This window comes from Struthio camelus, chromosome 6 (genome assembly GCF_040807025.1).
Source record: "Struthio camelus isolate bStrCam1 chromosome 6, bStrCam1.hap1, whole genome shotgun sequence".
Classification (NCBI taxonomy): domain Eukaryota; kingdom Metazoa; phylum Chordata; class Aves; order Struthioniformes; family Struthionidae; genus Struthio; species Struthio camelus.
In genome coordinates, this window is record NC_090947.1 from 11936906 (window position 1) to 11955921 (window position 19016).

The 19016-nt window shown below is 42.9% G+C and overlaps 1 protein-coding gene across 9 annotated transcripts in view; it reads left to right on the forward strand.

Annotated features, from left to right (window-relative positions):
• ANKRD44 (ankyrin repeat domain 44) overlaps positions 1 to 19016 on the forward strand; it is a 142530-nt gene that overhangs the window by 61292 nt on the left and 62222 nt on the right. For all 9 annotated transcript variants that reach the window (XM_068948258.1, XM_068948251.1, XM_068948252.1 and 6 more), the window contains exons 2-4: positions 1363 to 1446; positions 11113 to 11191; positions 17339 to 17409. In XM_068948258.1, coding sequence (XP_068804359.1) covers positions 1363 to 1446; positions 11113 to 11191; positions 17339 to 17409 — 234 coding nt within the window. The remainder of the gene's footprint in view (positions 1 to 1362; positions 1447 to 11112; positions 11192 to 17338; positions 17410 to 19016) is intronic.

A 19016-nucleotide genomic window follows, 5' to 3' on the forward strand; every position in this document is an offset into this window, starting at 1 on the left:
CTGCAATACGTGAGACTACAGCGTGATGAACTACTACATCAAGCAGTTGTGATGAAAGATGCTGCTTTAGTCCTTTCTGTATCAGAAAAGCAGCAAGAGTGAACTTCCAAGCGTGAATCTTTCTCAGGGACATAAGGTATTGCTGTGTCTTAAAATGGACGCTTTCAATTTGGAATGCATTTTTCAGATTTAAATAGGATGAATATCGTGGTAAAAAGGCTGGGAATGAGAGTATTTCCTCTTTTTCTCCAGTCTGTGAGTTTTTCAATAACCTGTGTATAACATAGTTAAATTCTGCAATCTTAAGAATGGTTGCAGCTTTACGTGCTTAAGTAGTCCTGCGTACTTTTGCAGGGTTGCTTCAAATTCTGGTGATTGCACAGCAGCATAAACTGTTTTCCTGGTAGGACTGTGCGGCAGCCTGGGGATGGGCAGTGAGCCCCCTGGCCGGCTGGGAGCTGTTTCGGAGGAGCGCTGCCTTCTTGAGAAACACTTGCGTTTCAGATATGCGCAAGCCTTCACAGAATAGCTGTCTTGGTAATTTTCTTTTTCTGAGTTTCTTGCAGCAAGGAGAGAGGTTTTTTGGTTTTCAATTGAGCAGGTTGTGCTCTGCCAGCTCGGTTACCGGCTCGGACGCTTTGCTGCTGGCGTTCGGTACAGACCTGGGCACGGGGGCCGCTGGAGCGGCCAGCGCTGCACGTGTGACGGAGCAGTTCAGCGCGTGCGCGCTCCTTCCCATTGCCGGGCAATGATCCCAGCACCGCCAAAGTCGTGAGCGTGGCGTAGTCTTTCTCTCGTATGCCTGATTATTTATTTATGCGTTCTAATCCATAATAGTGTAAACAGAGTTGAAACAATAATTATTGTGCTTTGTGGGTGGTTAAAATTAACTGTGCTCATTGCATATTTACTCAGTAAAAGATACAAGATGTTTAGTAAAATAGAAATTCATTATCTGCATAATGTTCTGTTTTTAAATGTGTATTGCATGGCCATTAATCTGTGCCAAAAGCAAGCAAGCACACAGCAATATCTGATGTAATTAGCTTTTCCCTTACATGCCAAAGGGAACATCTGGGCTAACTGCGTTTTTGACAAAAGTTGCCATTCTAATGGGGTTTGCTGTTTGTGCACGCATACGCTCATTATATGGACAAAAACACGCTCATTATATATACAAACACACTCATGCTTTCAGATCGTCCCTACGCAGACGGGTAGCTCCTGTTGGTTTGTTACTGGGGTCACGCTTGCAGTGTCTGTGGGCAGCATTAGTAAATGTCAGCAGAAATAATATGCTCTCCTTTTAAACCAAAAACCAAACCAACCTGTAACGTTGCTTTTTCTGCTTTGTTTTACCAGCCACCACTGGTCCAAGCGATTTTCAGTGGCGATCCAGAAGAGATACGGATGTTGATCTACAAAACGGAGGATGTCAACGCCTTGGTACGTGGCTTGGCGTATGGACGTGCCTGTGATACACGAGCGCCATGCTTATGAACTATTGCAATGGCGATATTAATCTTGTCTTTAGTAATTAACAAGTAACAAAATGGAAATTATTTGGAAATTAGAGATTCATGGCTTGAATGGAATCCTAATTAGTTGTCTGAATTATAATTGCCTCCAGCAGGTGACATTAAGTTCCCTAAATGTGTGATAATTATTCCAAATATACAGGTCAGTCCGGGACATTAAATTTTCTCTCTTACTGAGGATATGAATGAAAACAGCTGTAAGCTGCATATTTTGACTCTCTGTAGAGTTTACTTTTATGAAGAGTCTTTACAGATCAGGAGCTTTTGTTCAGCGTTTGACTGTACTTAAAATAAAACTTCACTATAGGTCTCAGCAGTGAGAGTTAAGCAGCTGTATCTTGGCTGTGATTTGCCCACAGAGGAATTAGTGTACTTCAAATTGGCTTACTTCTAGCCAGAACAATGGTAAGCAGCTCTAAACAAGTGGTAGTTAAGCATTTTAACAGTGAAAAAATTCTGCTTGAACTTACTCTTTTTGCAGAAGTCCCCCCCCCCCTCCATTTACTTGTACTTTGTTTTGTACTCTTTTTATGCTATTAGAAGTGAACCCTGCTAGTCTTTCGGCTACGTTTTGTGGCCTCTGAAAGTGATGGGAATACCAAGAAGAAACAGAATGGTGATTTTCCAGGTGATCCTGGATTTCTGGATCAACCTTCCTTTTCTTCATGCCTTTCTCTGACATAGAGCCATTAGTTTGTTCATAGGTAATTCCAGCAGCTCACCTGGTGTAGTCTTGGCATTGCAGCTTTTGCAGGCGGTGTGGTCCACACATGTGGTTCAGAGAGGCAGAAAGGAGCTGGAGAGGTGATCCTGTAGATCTGGTTACCTGGGGCTCCGCTCCATTCCTGGCCAAGTGCAAGAAAAGACTTGCTATTGGTTTAAATGGGGAATCTGATCAGAGAGGGAAGACTTTGACGTTAGGCTTATTAGATTTCCCGGTGATTCCTGGATGTTTTCTTGGCACAAGATCCTAAAAGTGCTTGCTTAAAGCATCATCTCCCTTGAATTTCCTCGATACTTGTTTTCCTTTCGATGGTCTTATTAAAAATAACTAGAACATGATGGTCCTAAAGATTCCTCTGTATTTCACGTTGGTTCTTCAAAACAGCATTTCCTGTGCAAGGTGGTTGTAGGCATCGCATTGATATCCTTTGGCTGCAAGCGTGGGTGCAGTATTAGGGGGATAGCATGTATTGTATATGCGAGTACCATAGTACTTAATAGAAAATGTCATTGGATTTGAATGTTTTTGCCCAGAATCCTGTAAAAGTTCATCCAAGAATTCTTTACCTGAACAGCTATTTTATCAGGAGCAAAAAAGCAAAACTTTTTTTTGGAGAAATTAGAAAAATGTCTGTCAACACAAATTCTGAAGGTTGTGTTTTTGAATACACAAGCAAGTGTCAAACGCTCAAAACGCCACTAGTGAAAGATCAAAAGATAGTATGTTCCCCCTGTGCTGTGAGCTGGCAATTTGCACTGCATGCTTGCGCTTCTATTTTAAGGATATTTTTAATTACTTCCATGTTAGTGTTTCTCTAGTGCTTGGCTGCTCACGTGAGAGGAAATTCTGACACTGGCAATGATTTGTCCTTTGTTGATCGTTTTGGTTAGTTTATGGTAATACCGAAATAGTTCGAATGTAAGTAGGGTAGGGAAATAAAATACAACTCTGTTGTAAGCAGAGTTGTAAGCAGCAAGCTTCTGGGGCATTTCTGAAGTTTTATAGATCATATTTTGGAACCTGCAATGACAGAGGTGTTAGGAAGGCGGAAGAAAAAGGCACATGGAGAAACCAAGCAAAATTAGTAAAATATATACATACTGCCTAAGAGAAAATGAATCTCAGAGAAAAGAGTTTAGAGCAAATCAGAAGTTTAGAGGGTTACTTTTTTTGGTCTGGTAAAATAATTAAGATCTTCCTAAGCCCGGAAGTGTATGTTTATAAACATGACTATATTCTAGATGCTGCTATAATTGTAACTTCTATTTTGCAACGAAGTGGAAGTTCTGAGGCTTTGGCTTAGCACTGTGTGTTTTTAGTTGAGGCTGCCAAGAGAGTGGTCACTTTGACCTCTCCAGTTTGCAGCTGTGCTTAGGGGGAACTTGAGGCTACTTTTGCATCTGGAAGGCAAGGACACCGCTATATTTGGCTGGTGGTAAGTGATTCCCTGTAACTAAGTGCTGACTACTTCCATTTCCATGGTCTGCCGGCAGGCAGTGCTCAGCAGCCCAACGCCCCGGGTGCGAGGCATGTGGGGCAGGGGCAGGATCGGTGGCTCTGGCTGTCCAGCCCGCTGGGTTAGTCTCAGACGGGCTGCCTCAACCCGCACCATTCGCTGCATTTAGAAATGTCAGTGTGATTGTGGTATGTTTGGGAAGACTTTTTTTTTTTTTTTTTTTGGACTGTTTTTCTTTGGCGGGAGTATGAATGGAGGACTGAGCTCTGGGTTCATCTCGTGATGCTTCTCGATCCACTGGTTACCTGGGATTTGTAGCACATGCAGCTGTTTCGCACCCTAAGTGTGTAGGGTTCCAGTTCTTATGTAAAATGTCATTATTTTCTGCTAAAGCAAAAGTCCTCCTGTAAAATGTTCCTTTTCATCTCACTCTTCTAGTTTTCATTTCAAAAAACAAGAAGTCAAACAAAAAAAGCAAAAGACCCTCCAGCGTTCCTCCCCGCGGCTGATGTAACGTTTGCAAGCCAAGCCAGCCTCTTTTTTCTGCCACTTCCCTCTTCTTGCTTTTTCTCTTGAATAAACCCTAAAAAATAAAATTTCTGCAAAAATCTGATTTCCCTAAGATACCTTCTACTGCATTCATACTTTGGGGGAAGTAAATAATTCCCCTCTCCCACTGTCAGTGGTGTGGTCCAAGGCCACACCTGCTTTCCCCGGACGTAGCTGCCCGGTTTGTGGCGTTGAGATGCTGGTGCTGACCCACGTGGCCTCCTCACTCAGAGCGGTGCCAGCCCCAGTGGTGGCTCGGGCCAGGGGAAGGTGTGCGGCCCCCTGGCCCTGCCTGTCTATTTTGGGCTGTGCTGTTTTCGGAGAGGGGCTGGCGAGATAGCAGAGCCCTATGAGGAGGAGCATGTGTTTGGGGGTGGTTTATTGCTACAGGTAAAGGGCTAAGGAAGTCCAGAGGAAAGCCCTTATAGAGAGATATGGATGTATGCTGTTTGTCACATTTTTTTCTCCTTCTCATAACTGGTAAGGCAGCTCCCTAGTTTTGCAGTGCATGTGTTTCCGGAGCATTGCTAAGAGTGCTTTTTGCGACGGCACGATTGCTCGAGGGGGCACATGTTCACACACTTCAGTCTCTGCCCCCAAAAGACTTCACCTACTTGGGGTGATGACTGTGCAAACCGGCCTGGCCTTCCATCTGGCGGGATGCGTTTGGCCTGGGATTAAGCGAGAGAGGTGTGGCGTTGCAGTGACCTTGGGAGGCAGGCCCTGGTCTCTGCTCCCTTCCAAGGAACAATGATTTTGCTCTTGGCACTGTGGAGACTTGCAGGAGAATAGAGCTACGCTGGAGGACGTGATCCGTCTCCTAGAGGTAGTCCTGCCACCTTGGAGAGCCGTCTCCACAAACGCCCTTAAGGCCTTTGGAAGGCTTCTGCTTTGACACAATATTGTGCTTCGGCACTAGCCAAAAGTTGTGTTTTCAGTACGTATTTAGCCTCTGTTAGTGGTGTTTGACTAATTTGAGCTAGTGGGGAGTCCTGGAGTGTGGGTGTTTGGTTGGGTTTTTTTGTTTGTTTTTTTTTTTTTGTTTTGTTTTTTTTTGAAATTATGAACCATTTGGTTGGGATTTTCAGGAATTTAAGGAAATTAAATACTGAAATCGCGTTTATGTTTTTAATGTAAAATAACCAGCATGATTTTCATTTAGAAAAAATATTTTTCCTTTAGAAAATAATAGAATTTGTCTTATTTTACAAATAAACTATTTGAACTGGGATGCAGTGTCTGCTGCAGTTTGCTGGGAGTCTGAAATAGGAGTTGCTTGCCGTTGTATGCTAGTACAGGAATGGATGCTGAGTTCTGTGTCTGTGCTGGTTACTCTTATTATTGTTGTCCTCAAAATGTTTGAAACACTTGAGGATGTACAGGCTCCTGAAAGCTGTTGGCAGGGTTTGGCTGTAGTTCTTCCATTTTCTCCAGAGGGAGCAATGTTTGAATTTTCTAAATCAGGCCCTCTGCTTTCTCCATCAGCTCATGAGTGATGTGTTTCTCCCATGCCACCAAAGCCTCCAAAAGTCAATACTGCATTTACAAAATTTGAGTTGTTATTGGACCCTAGGTTTTGAGCTGTACGTTGCAGACTCATGGCTATAAGTGTTAAAAGATTTCCATTAATTAGGACAATAGTTGCTACAGTTTCAATCTAGGATTAATGGTTAATTTTAAGAATTACATTTATTTAGCATGAAATTCGGTGCATGAAATTATTGCAGAAGAAAAATAGTAGTCAGTTCTTTTCCTTGATATAGCAGGCTGAAAGACCACCTAGAATGAAAGAGATACCAGAGAGCTACCTGGTGCCCATAGCTTTTCCTCTAAAGAATAATTTGGGTATAGTATATCCACAAACCTGGTGAGAACCAATATATAAGGGCAAACATATTTCAGAAATAATTCTCAATATTTTAACAACTAGTTGAAGACTTTTGTGTTCTGTTTTTAGTATTCAAAAAATCAGTAATCACAGATGTGATTTGGCGGGGCAAAAAGCTTTTTCATTTGGCCCTAGAAGGAACAACGGTAGCAGACAGTGAGGTGGTGATACAGGGCTGAATCCCTTAGAAGAATGTTCTTCGGAGAAGGTCAGGTCTCTTTCTCAAACCCCATTTTATCGAATCCAGTTTGAAAGAAATTGCAAAGCACGCTTCTCATAACTGCTCTAAAATAAGCACAAGCACTAACAGGTGCTGCTGATTTAGGCAAGTAACCGTATTGTTAAGGTAAGCATCTTAACTTTTCACTGAAAGTCCCCATTTTATTAAAGTGTAGTCTTTTTATTATTCTTTGACAAATGCAAAACAGATCTGGAAAATTTTAATAAAGCAACATTGCTGCACTTGTGAGTGAAGATGATATGAGAAAATTTAAGTGTAGCTGGAATACCTTGTGCAAACATAGAGTTTGACACGGGTAGAAGTCCCCATGCGTGTGGTGTGGCGTGGTCATCAAATGCTATCTCCTGCTGTGCAAGTGCTTTTCCTTTGTGCTTTCTCAGTGGTTCATCAACCTTTCCTACCAACTGTGTGTGTGCCTCAGTTTCCTCATCTGTGATCAGTGGATAATTTTACACAAATAACTAATAAAATACTTTGAACCTCATGAAAGGAAAACGTTATAAGAAGAAAATGTGGGTTTTTTTCCTGTCTCTAGATGATCAAAATATTTATCTATTCTACCTCATGGGCACTTGGCAAGTAAAGACTCAGCCCAGAAAATCTTTGTTTCTGAGGCTGAATTGAAGGCTTTAGGGGTGATGGTTGCTAGAATCAGGCTCTACGTTTTGAGACCGGAACGGCCAGGGTTGGTCAATGGCAGATGGAAAAGCACCAAGTGCAAATAACACCGCTTGGCTTTCATCTCCTGGCTCGTGCTCACGGTTAAGCATTTGGATTTGTTTTGAAAATTACATGCTTTGATAAAAGAATTTCCGAAGGGGAGGAAATCTTGAAGAGGCAGAGACGGTCTTTTAACAGCGTCAACTTTTGGCTCCAGCCGGTTGTAAACAGCCCACGAGCTACTTGGTCAGCTGCTTTTAGCCTCTCCAGCGGTCCCTGACCACTTCCTAATATTGAATTCTTCTGGAGTCAAGTTGTAGCTGACATTTCTGTCGATGGTACCAGCTCCTCTGCGCTATTTAAACACCGCGCGCTCGGATCTAGCGACGGTAAAGGGAGTGAATAAGCCGGAGCTTCTTTTCCTGTTACCGTGTTAGTTACGCTTGAATTAGTTTAAGTTGTGGTCATTCACGTGCATCTAATGCAAGTTAATTTACTCTGCCCCCCAAGCAGATCCCTGGTCATCTGGAGGGGGTGGCAGCCCCAACGCCTCTTCCTTCTGCTCCGTCTAGCGTAGCTGCGTTGGCTTGATTTCCGTGGCTCGTCCCCCGCGCCGGGCCGCTCCTCCTGCAGCGTACGGGGACTTGTTTTCTGTGGCAGCTGCACTTATGCTTTAACAGTAAATAATTCTGTCACAAACCTCTTCTACTCTGAACAGCTACGGCTGATATAAGAGTTCACATCCGTTATCTACTTGGAGATATAGGCTGCGTGGAGGAGAAACTGCTGGCCTTTGTCTTAACGTGTCCAAATATTTTTCGTGCGCTGCTGGGATCCTTTGGAGCCGCTGTTCTGCTAATCCCCGTGGGCCCTGGGGCGCCGAGCCAGTCGAGCACTTAAGGACTCGTCTAACTTGAAGCCTGTGAAGGGCCTTATCAGTGTCAGCGGGGTGGTTTGAGTGCTTCAAGCAAGCGTTGAGTGCTTTCCTTGTTGAGGCCCTGTGTTTTTGATTGCCCGTTTGTTAAATGCCTGATTTCCTTTATTTGTACTTTCCGAATAGAAATATGTGTGCAGATAAGGTCAGCCTGCTGCCTCACCTTTTCTCTGGACTAATACAAGCGCCCAACACAGCTTGGGGGGGGGGGGGCGGGGATGTTTATCTTATCTCGGAATAACTTCTTGTAGCCATTGTTTAGCTTATCTGTTGTCTTTTACTGACCTTTTGTTCCTTTAAAAACTGCACTTGAAGCAGGTCTGGTTATTTGTCTTAATGCTATTTGTAACCTCGTTATCATTCCTTTTTTTTTTCCCCCCCTCCTTTCGTTTCCTTTTCTTAAAATATATGCTCAGATTTGAGGTACTGTCAGACCTTTCCGCGAGATGACAAATTCTCTTTTTATTCGTCTTTCTCCATTCGCAGCCTTCAGGCTTTAGACCATTACGGGTGACTTATTTGTTCATATTAGCTCTTGGTGCTCTGCCACGGTGTCAGAATGGCCTCTGCGGCCAGACTTGGTGCGGCGCGGTGCGGTGCGGTGCGGTGCGTGGGCCGGGCTCGGAGGCAGGCAGCTGCAGCCGTGCTTGGCCTTGCCGAGGCCGCCAGGAGCGCCGTTCGATAGCTGGGCTGTTCTGTTGCTGGTTACGGTAAAGAGTTGGGATAAATGGAGAGATCTCAGTGTGGTTTCTCTTGGGAAGTGCAGAAGTTAAGAACTATTGCATGGCTAAACCCCCTCTTTCTGTGAGGCCTTGATTCTCATTTAATTTGATAGGATTTTTCCTTGTCCTCAGAGTGAAAGCTGCGAATACTTACTTGGCTAATACAGGCATTGATCCCTTTGTTGTTTCTTTACCATGTCTCTCTGACCCATTAGCAGCCCCTTAGGTTCAAAATGTTGCATCAAAGCGGAGCAGAAGCATAAGAGTTCCACGTTTCTGTTTCATGTCCTTTCCTCTCTGGATTATCAAGTTTCCATCAAATTTAGAATTTAGTATAAAATATTGCTTATACTCAATAAAGCACTGAATGGCCTTGATCCCCTGGTGTGGAAAACTGCTCCTTCCTGTGTTGCTAGCGTTCGGCTTCACGCCGCTCTGTTCTGTGCCAAGCTTGTCTGTCTTGCAAGACGCTGCTACAAAATTTATCACTGACAGGTACGTAGCTATTGCAAACATTACACTATTCAGGCATGCAAATGAGCATGTTAAAAATGGATAAAACCAATTCTGTTCTTGTACAAATGTTTCATCGGTCTCTCTATATTTTATGTACCGGCTAGCCTTAGGACAGGTAAGACGAAACAATTCTTGCAGAAGTTAACATAACACTGTCTCATACCGTGCGCTTACTGGGCCAGCGAAAGCTCGTCTGTGGTGGATTGTGTCGAGGCGAAGGTCAGCGAGTGAGTTACGCAGAGTCAGATTTTTTCAAGGTGAAGCTCTAGCTCTTGTTGCCAGGTACTGAAGATATAAGAAAATCCGGTTTGTTGTTTCGGTTTCTGAGTGGACGCTTCTGGACGTGGATCTCTTTTGAGAATTTAGCCCCATAAAGCACAGAGAGTTTCCGATGCTGGAAGAGAAAATGGAGACTTTCCGAATAGTGTTATAATTGAAGGCTAAGACACCCCCCCCCGCCCAAGCTACGCCGAGCAGGGTGTCCTCGTACTCTATCTTTTGAGTGTTTTATGTGCATCCTTAAAGTGCAAGAGCAAAACCCACTACCAAAGAGTTTGTGGACACCGTATATCATGGGTATTTGAAAAACTCACAAATGTACCATTAAATATAACTCATTCTGGTCACCAGTGGCTCTCTGCCGTGCAGTGCTGGAAAAGATTTTTCAGTATTTGCCTTCACATGACAGATGACTCTGCAGCGCTGATTTGCCCACATTTGCAGCTTGCTTTGAAGATGGTGTGAAATAGACTGCGTTTGCGTGTTGAAAGATATCTTACTTGGTGGGCTCAGGGATGCGGTTCGGGGAGGGAGTGCAAATGTCAATAGGGCTTCTCTGTTGCTGTGGCTTGCTGGGGGAGCGAACTGGTTACCAGTTTACAGTATTTAATGCAGGTAGGTTATCTTACTCTTGTAGATTTAGCAGAGATGTAAGTCTCTTAGAACTTCCATGTATTAGTGGTTCAAAAATTGAAATGAAAAAAATTTAGGACCGGGAATGATGGTAAAATAATGCAGTTAACAGTATTGGCAATTCTTGTGATTTTGTTGCCCCTGCAAACTGTTTACAGTTTCTTTTAAAGGCCAATGTTCTGAATTCATCTGAATAAAGGAGCAAAAGGATGTTCTTGTAAAACTGCATTTATAAAGAAAATCTTGAAAATGTGACTCCCTAAGCCTGGAAAAGCCAGAAATCAAATAAAAATAACTGTATATCTGAAGTTTATTGATGATTGGCAGTATGTACGAGAGTAGAGGACCAAGACTTGACTGGTAATATTTGTTTGTGTGCGTTTAAGGGCAGGCGTAGGCTGTACGAGCCCCTTTTGGGCTGTTATTGACAACTAGGCTAAATGGTGTAGAGTAACCTTTGTAGACTAACTTGTCCTCCTGTGTGGTGCCAACCTGTTCTCCAAAAATGCCCTTCTTAGAGTGTGATGCTGTAGTGTTGATAACGAGCTGCGTTGCAAAGTCTGAGGCCCAGAAGGGTCTGAGTTATGTCGTTGTAATGCTTAGGGCAGCTAAAGCTTCCAAAAGACGTGGAAGGATGGTTTCTTTCCTCTGCACAACTGTCTTCAGCCTTTGCAGAAGGGGGACCACTGTGATGTGAGGGAGATTTGATTTGGTTTTGATTGGATTTTTATCTGCCTGTAAAAAGGTTATCTGCAAGGTCTGGTAGAGCTGCGCAATAAGAAAGTTGAGGGCTACTGAGAGAAGGAATTGTTTTTCAGACCTTGAATTTTGTTCTTTTGCTGACTGAGAATGCATTTCTAATTATAAGCAGAAATATATGTAGAAAATTAAACCCTGCATAAGAATGCATTGCTCTCTAACGCTTACAGTTACTGGCCGTGTTTTATAGCTGGATAAGCTGTTGTTTTGCAGGATGCTGAGAAACGAACTCCTCTTCACGTCGCATCATTCCTGGGGGATGCGGACATCATTGAGCTTCTCATTTTGTCAGGTAAGAGTGTCTCTCACAGGTATTCACTGGTAAATCAGCCAATTTCAAAGCTACAGGGAATACCCAGTAGAGCGTATGTGACTGGACTTTGGGCATGGCTCCATATCCGAGGTTCATAGTGCTGTCCTCAGTTTTTTACAAGCTAAGAAAATATAACTCTATCACCAAATTTAAATATAAAACATGCATTGTGACTGAGGGGAATTAATAAACAAAACAACTCTGAAAAATTTATAAAGCGTTCAAACTGATAATATTTGTGGATTCAGAAATATGCTGAAGTCCATATTTGAAATGTGGGCTCAAGTCCTGGAGTTCCAACCCAGAATTCCCATTAAGCAGAAATTATTATGGAATAGTAGCAAAATGAATGCGTTTGAATGAATTGTAAGCGTTGTTTACATTAGAAACATGATTCTAAGAGTCAGGAAATTGATTTGGAGAATAGAAACCTGCAGTATGATGTATTTAAGTGAACGAAACAGCTCGCAAATCAGTTATGGAAGAACTGTCATTTTGGCGAACTGACTGATAATAACAAATATATATTAGAAAGTCATGACCTATTTGTGGGCAGTCCATAAACAAAAGAAAAAAATTGACAGATAAATTGTTTATCTAAGCCCAATAGTACACTTACCAGAGAATATTAGTTATATGTGCTGAAGGTAGAGAGGTGGCAAGTGTATGTATATACCCATGCACAATATATTTTTTTATTTGTACATTATTTTATGATGAATTAGTCAAAACCAAAGTATATTAAATGTTATTTGTAAATGTTCACATTCTCACTTAAAAAGCATCAATGTCTTTGGATATTAGCTTAAACACTTTGTTGGGGGATTGTCACAAAAGCTCATCCTGTGTGATGTTGTCTGATGTCTTGGAATGAGGAAATCACGAGCAAAAGCAACAGTTGATATGTATATGCATGGAGTCTGGTAGCGATTAGTCCATGGGTGTTCAGAATACCTCTAATGATTTTTTTGTGATGCAAAGGCTGAAGTGCAGTCTTTCGCATTAGACTAAGAGGCAAGAACTTAAGCTAGGTATATTCATGGCCACTTAAGACCCCATATTTCACATGCCCCTATCATATATTGGCTTTAGTAGCTCCTTTTTGTTTTTTTGAGGTCAGCAAAGGGCAATATGCCTAAATTGGTTGGAAAAAATAAACAATGTTGTAATGGGAAGTAGATTTGTCAGCGTTCTTTGAGTGATAGGAATTAATTCGTTAATTTGTCTCATCTTCATACTGCTCAGCTTTTATGGCATTAAAACTGCAATGTGTAATATATCCCATATGTACTCCAGGTGGTAACATATGATCACCTATTTATCGTCATGTAGACAGCATTACAGAAAGTAATTCCTTTACCACTGATTTGTTTTGTCTAGTGGCAGGCACACTTCCACGGTTTTGAATTTCAGTTGTGCCTTTAAATCAGTCTGTGTACTTATTTTGAACTTGCCTAGTCAGGAACTTGAATTTTAAATCTTCCAAGAGCAAGCCCTCCGCAAAACGCCCAGACTTTGCTTCCCAGTGGGAGGGCAAGCTTCTCCGAACCGCCCAGTTGTGCGAGGGCTCTCTGTTTGTGCTTGTGATGAAGCATTGAATGGGACGAGCTAACAAAAGGTTGGAAGTTGTGATAGGAGAAAGAATGGGAAAGGGATAGTGAAATTTGCTCCAATGTAAAGGTACAGATTTTTTTTTTCCTGGTTTCATGCAAAAGTCCAGGTTGGTTTATTTTTTGTCTGAAAGCAGTATGACAGGTGATACTTTTTTTTTTTTTTTAAAAACTCCCTTCCGCCTGAACAGAATATGGTAGTATGACCTCATTTCACTGTCAGTGATGCGAGTCCAGTACTGGCTGCTGCATCTTCCTTGAAATGTTAAAACTGTTTTCAGTTTCCTGTAATGAATGAGATGTTAGTTTTGTGACGGATGAATGACTTGGCCAGAGCAAAGTCTGTAACATTAAATTACACCTTAATCAAGTGTCAGTGTATTAGTTGTGAGTGATATTTCATGGAATAAGCCTAACTGTAAGGATGTTTAGTCTCATTTACAGCATCTGCTCAAAGTCTTGTTTGTCAGCAGTCTCTGCTGCTGAGCTCTGTTTGCCCCTTGTGTTCTCCTCCTCCCACAGGAGCTTGTGCTCTTGGGGATGTTATCATGCCATTACTATTTCAAAAGGCTCTGAGCTGCTTGGCAAGAAGTTTACGCGCTGGGGATGCGCATGCAATATTGACATCAGTCCTTTACAAATTGCGGAACAGGTGAGGAATAGGACAAATACGAGCTCGCTTTGGAGGGATGTCCTAGTAAGCTCTGGTGTGGAGGTTTGGAAGAGAGACTGCCACATGCATGGTGGGTCCTGGGACACCCCCGGGCAGGCAGGCAGCAGGGGAAGGTGCTGCGTAACCTGAACTCACGTCCGGGATTCTCTCTCTTATGGCAGGCTAAAGAGGAGGAGGCTTGGAGAAGCGAGTGACTAATGAGAGAAGGAGATGTTTTATAGCCAGGAAATAGAGCTCCTCTCTCTGCCTGTCCCAAGGCTTTAAGACTGACCTCCTTGGGATTAGCACTGTGCCCTTTGGTTGAAAGACTGGAGGATATCCCAGAACCATCTCTTCTCTCTTCTATGAGTGACCCAGCACCTGTGTGCTTTTAGCTGCCTTCCTCCTCCTCCCTTCCTGTGATTGCAGTGGGATCCCCAGGCTGTTAGGATCACTAGGCCATTTCACACCCTTCCAAGTGACTCAGAATGATTTCTGAGGAAAATCCTGCCTGGTCTCCCGTTTCTTTTGTGTGATGTTCCCAGGCTCTCTGGTTCATTTGTTCCCGTCCAGCACTGCGTTGTTTTGTTCTCGTGCTAGTCCCACTTCCATCTCTCTCAACGGGGCTGTAGCCCCGTTACGTTGCCATCCTGCTAGTCTTTGCTTTATATTGTGATTGTATATTTGTTCTGGGGAAATGTCCTTTTATTTTTGTGTTTCTATTGATGCCTCCCATATTAGGAGAGGGAAAGGTGCAAGCTAATAGCATCATCAGTAGATTAAAGAGTGGAGTCTCCTTCATCTCTTGACCACCCCTAATTTCAGAGATGTAGACTTCAGAGTCCAGATTTATCTGGGATTTATGGATTTGGCAGATATGGTGGTATGGAAAAGAGTACTTTGGTTAGGATAAGGACATGTTAACTTTGTTCCTGAAAGCTAACAGCAGTTTGTTTATTTCAGATCTCAAAAGAACAGAGGCAAATTCTTCCTCTTTTGGCAGAAAAATATGAGAGTGAAATAGCACAAAGATTTGAAATGATCTTATTAAAGAAGGGTGGATTACAGCAAGTTTGCCCTCTGCTGATTTTATCTTTGATTATATGCCTTATATTGTGTAACTTCACAGAACAGATCTAGCAGCCAAACCATTCCTTCAGACCCACCTGTGCAGCTCCCCCAAAGGCCGAGTGCTTGTGATGTGTCTGAGAAAAGGTTCTTGTCTGAGGATGTTTATTTTGAAGTGGCTGTTTTGTGGGCGGTGATGTGGCTACCTGGAAAGATATTAAGAAATGCCTTCAAGGAAAAGAGCACCTTATCTTTTCCAGAAAGACTGGGACTACAGAGAACACCATATACACCTATTTGAGAGTGTTGATCACCTCTAGCCCTCTGGTACAGATAAACACACAAATTAGACTGTTTAGCTTAATGTCGCAGAGTACTGCAGGAAGTGCACCGAAACATGGTTACGGTACTTGGTCAAGAGTTAAGAGAGGGCACTGAATGGGTGCCTCTCCTTTCTTTCCTTTAAAATGGCAGATATTTTATTCCCCCTAAGGAGTGTGTTGGTGCTGGTGAAGTTCTTTGATTGTCACTAACCGTTGCCTGCAAGGAACGGCTGGATAGCTGAATTCGGGTGAAGCAAATGGACCATATGGACAGAAACATTTCTGAAGCATCTCTTTAGAAAATATGTGCCTTGGTAAATGGACAACAGTAGCTTCTGCCTGTGGATGAACAGACAACAGCTGAATTGTGCAGCTCTTTAGAAACATAAATCACAAATATATATTATATTCAGCTGATACACCGAATGAGATATGCAAGAGCAATTTCACTTTGTCACATAAAAAGTACAGTAAAAAAAAAAAGAGAGGAAAAGAAATGTGGAAAACAGCTGAGGAAGACAAGGTTGATAACATGCTGTGTATTATTTTATTGTTGCTGGTATTGTTTTGCTTTAATTATTTTCTTTAGCTGTTTTCTTGGCAGCTCTTTCAGCTTCTTGAAGGCTGAGTGAATCAATGAAAGGCTTGAAGAGATTCTTTCCTAGGTTTTCTCATCGTCTTATTCGACCACTGTGGTGACTGAATACTAAGGAATGATACGATGTTTGTCACACGCTGCTACTTCAACGCATAAGCCTTTCTGATTTGCTACCATCTGCTTGGGGGAGTTTTCAAATGGGTAGAAATAAACTGGAAGAAACCTTAGTTAAGAAAGTAAAAACAAAAAACCCAAAGAGAATACAGAATAAATCTCTAAACCGAAAAAGAGGTATTTGGTGTCAATCATTAGCATTTTATCTGGGCAGTTTGCATTTGAACATCCCTCTACAGCCAAATCAGTATAACGTAAGGTACGTGCGAGTGGTGGTCTGTAAGCTTCCTCTTGGCAGCGTTATCGTACTTTGCGGCCCTAGGACGCGAAGGGCAGTGTAAGTGAGGGATTGTGTACTAAATCAGACAAGCATAATGACTTTCTCATAGAGGAGAATACAGGTGACACCTTTTCTAGTTTATATAGATGCCTTAGCAAACACTTTATGATGGTCACACAGCTTTACTAAGTGCATATCCTAGAGTACTGAACGTCCCACTATGTACAGCGTTGTCTCTAAACGCTACAGTCCAGGAACATGGCTTTCTGTTTCTGGGAGCCAAAAATTTCTGTGCCAACTCTTGGAAATCTGAAAGAACTGGATTTGACTCTCATTATCTAGCAGAATTCCTAGTAGTGACTGCGATTCACAGGCCAACACCTTGATGCTATTGAGAAATAGCTTTTGGGAAAGTACTTTTGATTCAGGGAGTGTGATTTATTAATTACAGGATTTTATGTGCACTTAAGCTATGGTGAAAAATGAAGCTTAAGAATGCCTTTGTTCATGAACTTCGGAGGCTCATCCAGGATAAGTGTGCAATGCTTGTGCTTTTCTAAATTTTTTTCTAAATGTGCTAGTCTTTTCAAACTAGTGTTGCTGCTTTTGCAGACCGGAGAGGTATAGCATTCTTAGGTTATGTCTCTTTCAAAATTATTTTCTCCAGCCCCTTTCATTAGGTGTCCTTTTTTGGGTTATCACTTCAGTGGATAGTTTGAATATTTCTTTGAAATAAATCTGTCTTGCCACACAAATGTACAAGCTCCTTTTCTTGTCTGCAGTCAGCCAGCACTTCTGTAGTTGCTGAATGCTCTTCTGGCACCCTTGATTTCAGCAAGTGACTGACCCCCAAAACCATCCTGTTGCTTCTCTAGGAGCGTGCATTAGCACCTAACTGTGTGCAAGGCAAAAGGATCCATAGATGCATCTTGTAAGTTCCCCTCAAGCTGCAGTCTCCCCATTAGGTTTTCTTGGCCACAGCGAGATTGCTAAGCTGGGAAGCAGAGTTTGTCACAGAGGTTGTATCTTCCAGCGCACTGGCCAATAGAGCTGGAAGCGCGAGCTGGTCGTTCAGGCTCGCTCGCTCGCTGCTCGGGGTCTGCAGGCAGCAGCAGTGTTCCACTCGGGGCTGCTCTTCTTTCAACTGTATCAGTTGATCTAAAGAAAATTGCACAGACACACACACAGACAGCAGATACATGCTCTTCTACAGATCTTGCTTCCATTGTGTCCCGTGAACGTGGCTATTCCTGCTACTATCCAAATCTATCCAGTTCTTTTCTTCCTGTATCCTACTTCCTGTCCTATTTGCTTGGGATACGGCAGTGCAATTCCAAGGTTAAGGGAGTGCCAGGAGAGTTGTGGGGAGTGGTGCGAGTACTAAACATGGCTCGGCTCTTGGTACTGGGAAACCAGTTGGGCAACGCTTTTGTTAACGCTGCAGCCAAGGCATGGATGTAACGTGTGCTGTTTGCTTGCAGGCGCTCGCGTCAATGCCAAGGACAACATGTGGCTGACTCCTCTCCATCGAGCAGTTGCTTCAAGGAGTGAAGTGAGTAAGATTCGATTACCCTGCTGTTGCACGTGAACGACGTGCTGGGGAAAAACCCAAACCGTGTAAAGCCGTAGGAGATTGCATGGTGACACAAAGAGGGGAAGAGTTTTGTGGGAGCGGGGACCTTTGGCATTTCGGCAAGTCGAGAAGGGCTGGCTTTTACAAGTCAGGCGCAGCGCTTGACTGCAGCGTGTGCGTTCACCACTTAACGTGGCTGACTTCTGCCTGTGGAACGCTTTTTGGCTGTGCGGCAAGTCGCGCTGAGCAGCCGTCGAGAGCGAGTGACCTCGACTGAAGTGGAACGGTCTGTAATGGGCTGGCCACATCATCCTCAAGTGGTAAAACAGGGAGGAGTAAATGCAAAGGGATGTGGCGTGCCAGGAGGTAGCGGATGTGTGTGTGATGCAGCACATATGCTACATAGTTTGTTTTGGTTAATTGCATTTCACTAGGTTTCCTATTAATTCTTTTGATTCATGCATAAATAGGGTTAGCCTGTATTTTTTCTACCTGACAGCTAGAAATCTCCTTGCATCATGTTGTGGTTTCTCCACGGCTGTATCATGGAGGAGCAGCTATCAGGAACGTAGCTCAGGCATGACTGAAATCACTGCACCGTTATTTATTGGCTTTACGTTTTGGACCTCCTTATATTTTTTTTTACCTTCCTAACATGCAGTTGACTCAGTGAACCTAACTGCAGACCGAGCTGGCCGCTGGGGGTGGGTGGACGCATAAGAGACAGAGGGTGGCCGTCGTCCAGGCTGATGGCGTCACCTCCGCAGCAGCGCTGGTGTGGAGCCGGGAGGCAGGAGCCCTGGGCGCGTTTTCTGAGCCCGGGCATTGTTTTCCTGCTGGCTGGGCTTCCCAGCTGCTGGCATCCACCAAAGCCCTCAGAAAGGGACAGCTGAGAGAATATGAATGCTGCTGTGAAATAAAATACAAAAAGCCATGTTGGAAAATGAAGGTCAGGCCTAAACCTTTTTAAAAAAAAAAAAAAAAAAGCTGCAATCCTGACACAGGAATTGTAACATATTTGGATTCTTTTTTGTATGTGTCGAAGTACGTGATTTTTATTTTCAGTGACGGCCCTAACTGAAAGTGCATGTCTTTTTGTGGGTTTGTGTCCGATCTTTTAACTCTTGTGCTGCTGAAACCCAGTTTCACAATGAGAAACTGTCTCCCATTGTGCTGGCAGTGCTGGTACCTCAAAGTAAGCGACATAACAGGTACGGTATTGAAGCAGCAAGGAAAGAGAGCAGTCTTTGATGCTATTTCATGGTGTATATTTTATAAATATATATAGCTTCCTTCTCCTGTTCATTTTTCTTACTTATTTGATAATTGCTAGTTTGCTAATCATTTTGAAGAAGATTGAGCATTTTGAGTTTCTGGTTTTCAGTGCTACTTTTCTTCTATTGTATAGGCTGTCTAACAAATTTACAGCTTCAGTATAATAGGACCAAACTGGTAGTAGATCAATTCATGGTCCGGAAGGACTCATTGTATTTTTTTTGAAGTTCCTTTGGGCTTAGTTGCTTTTAGAATGATCACCTACAAATTTTATTACCAATCTTTTATTATGAAGCTTTCACAGGATTCAT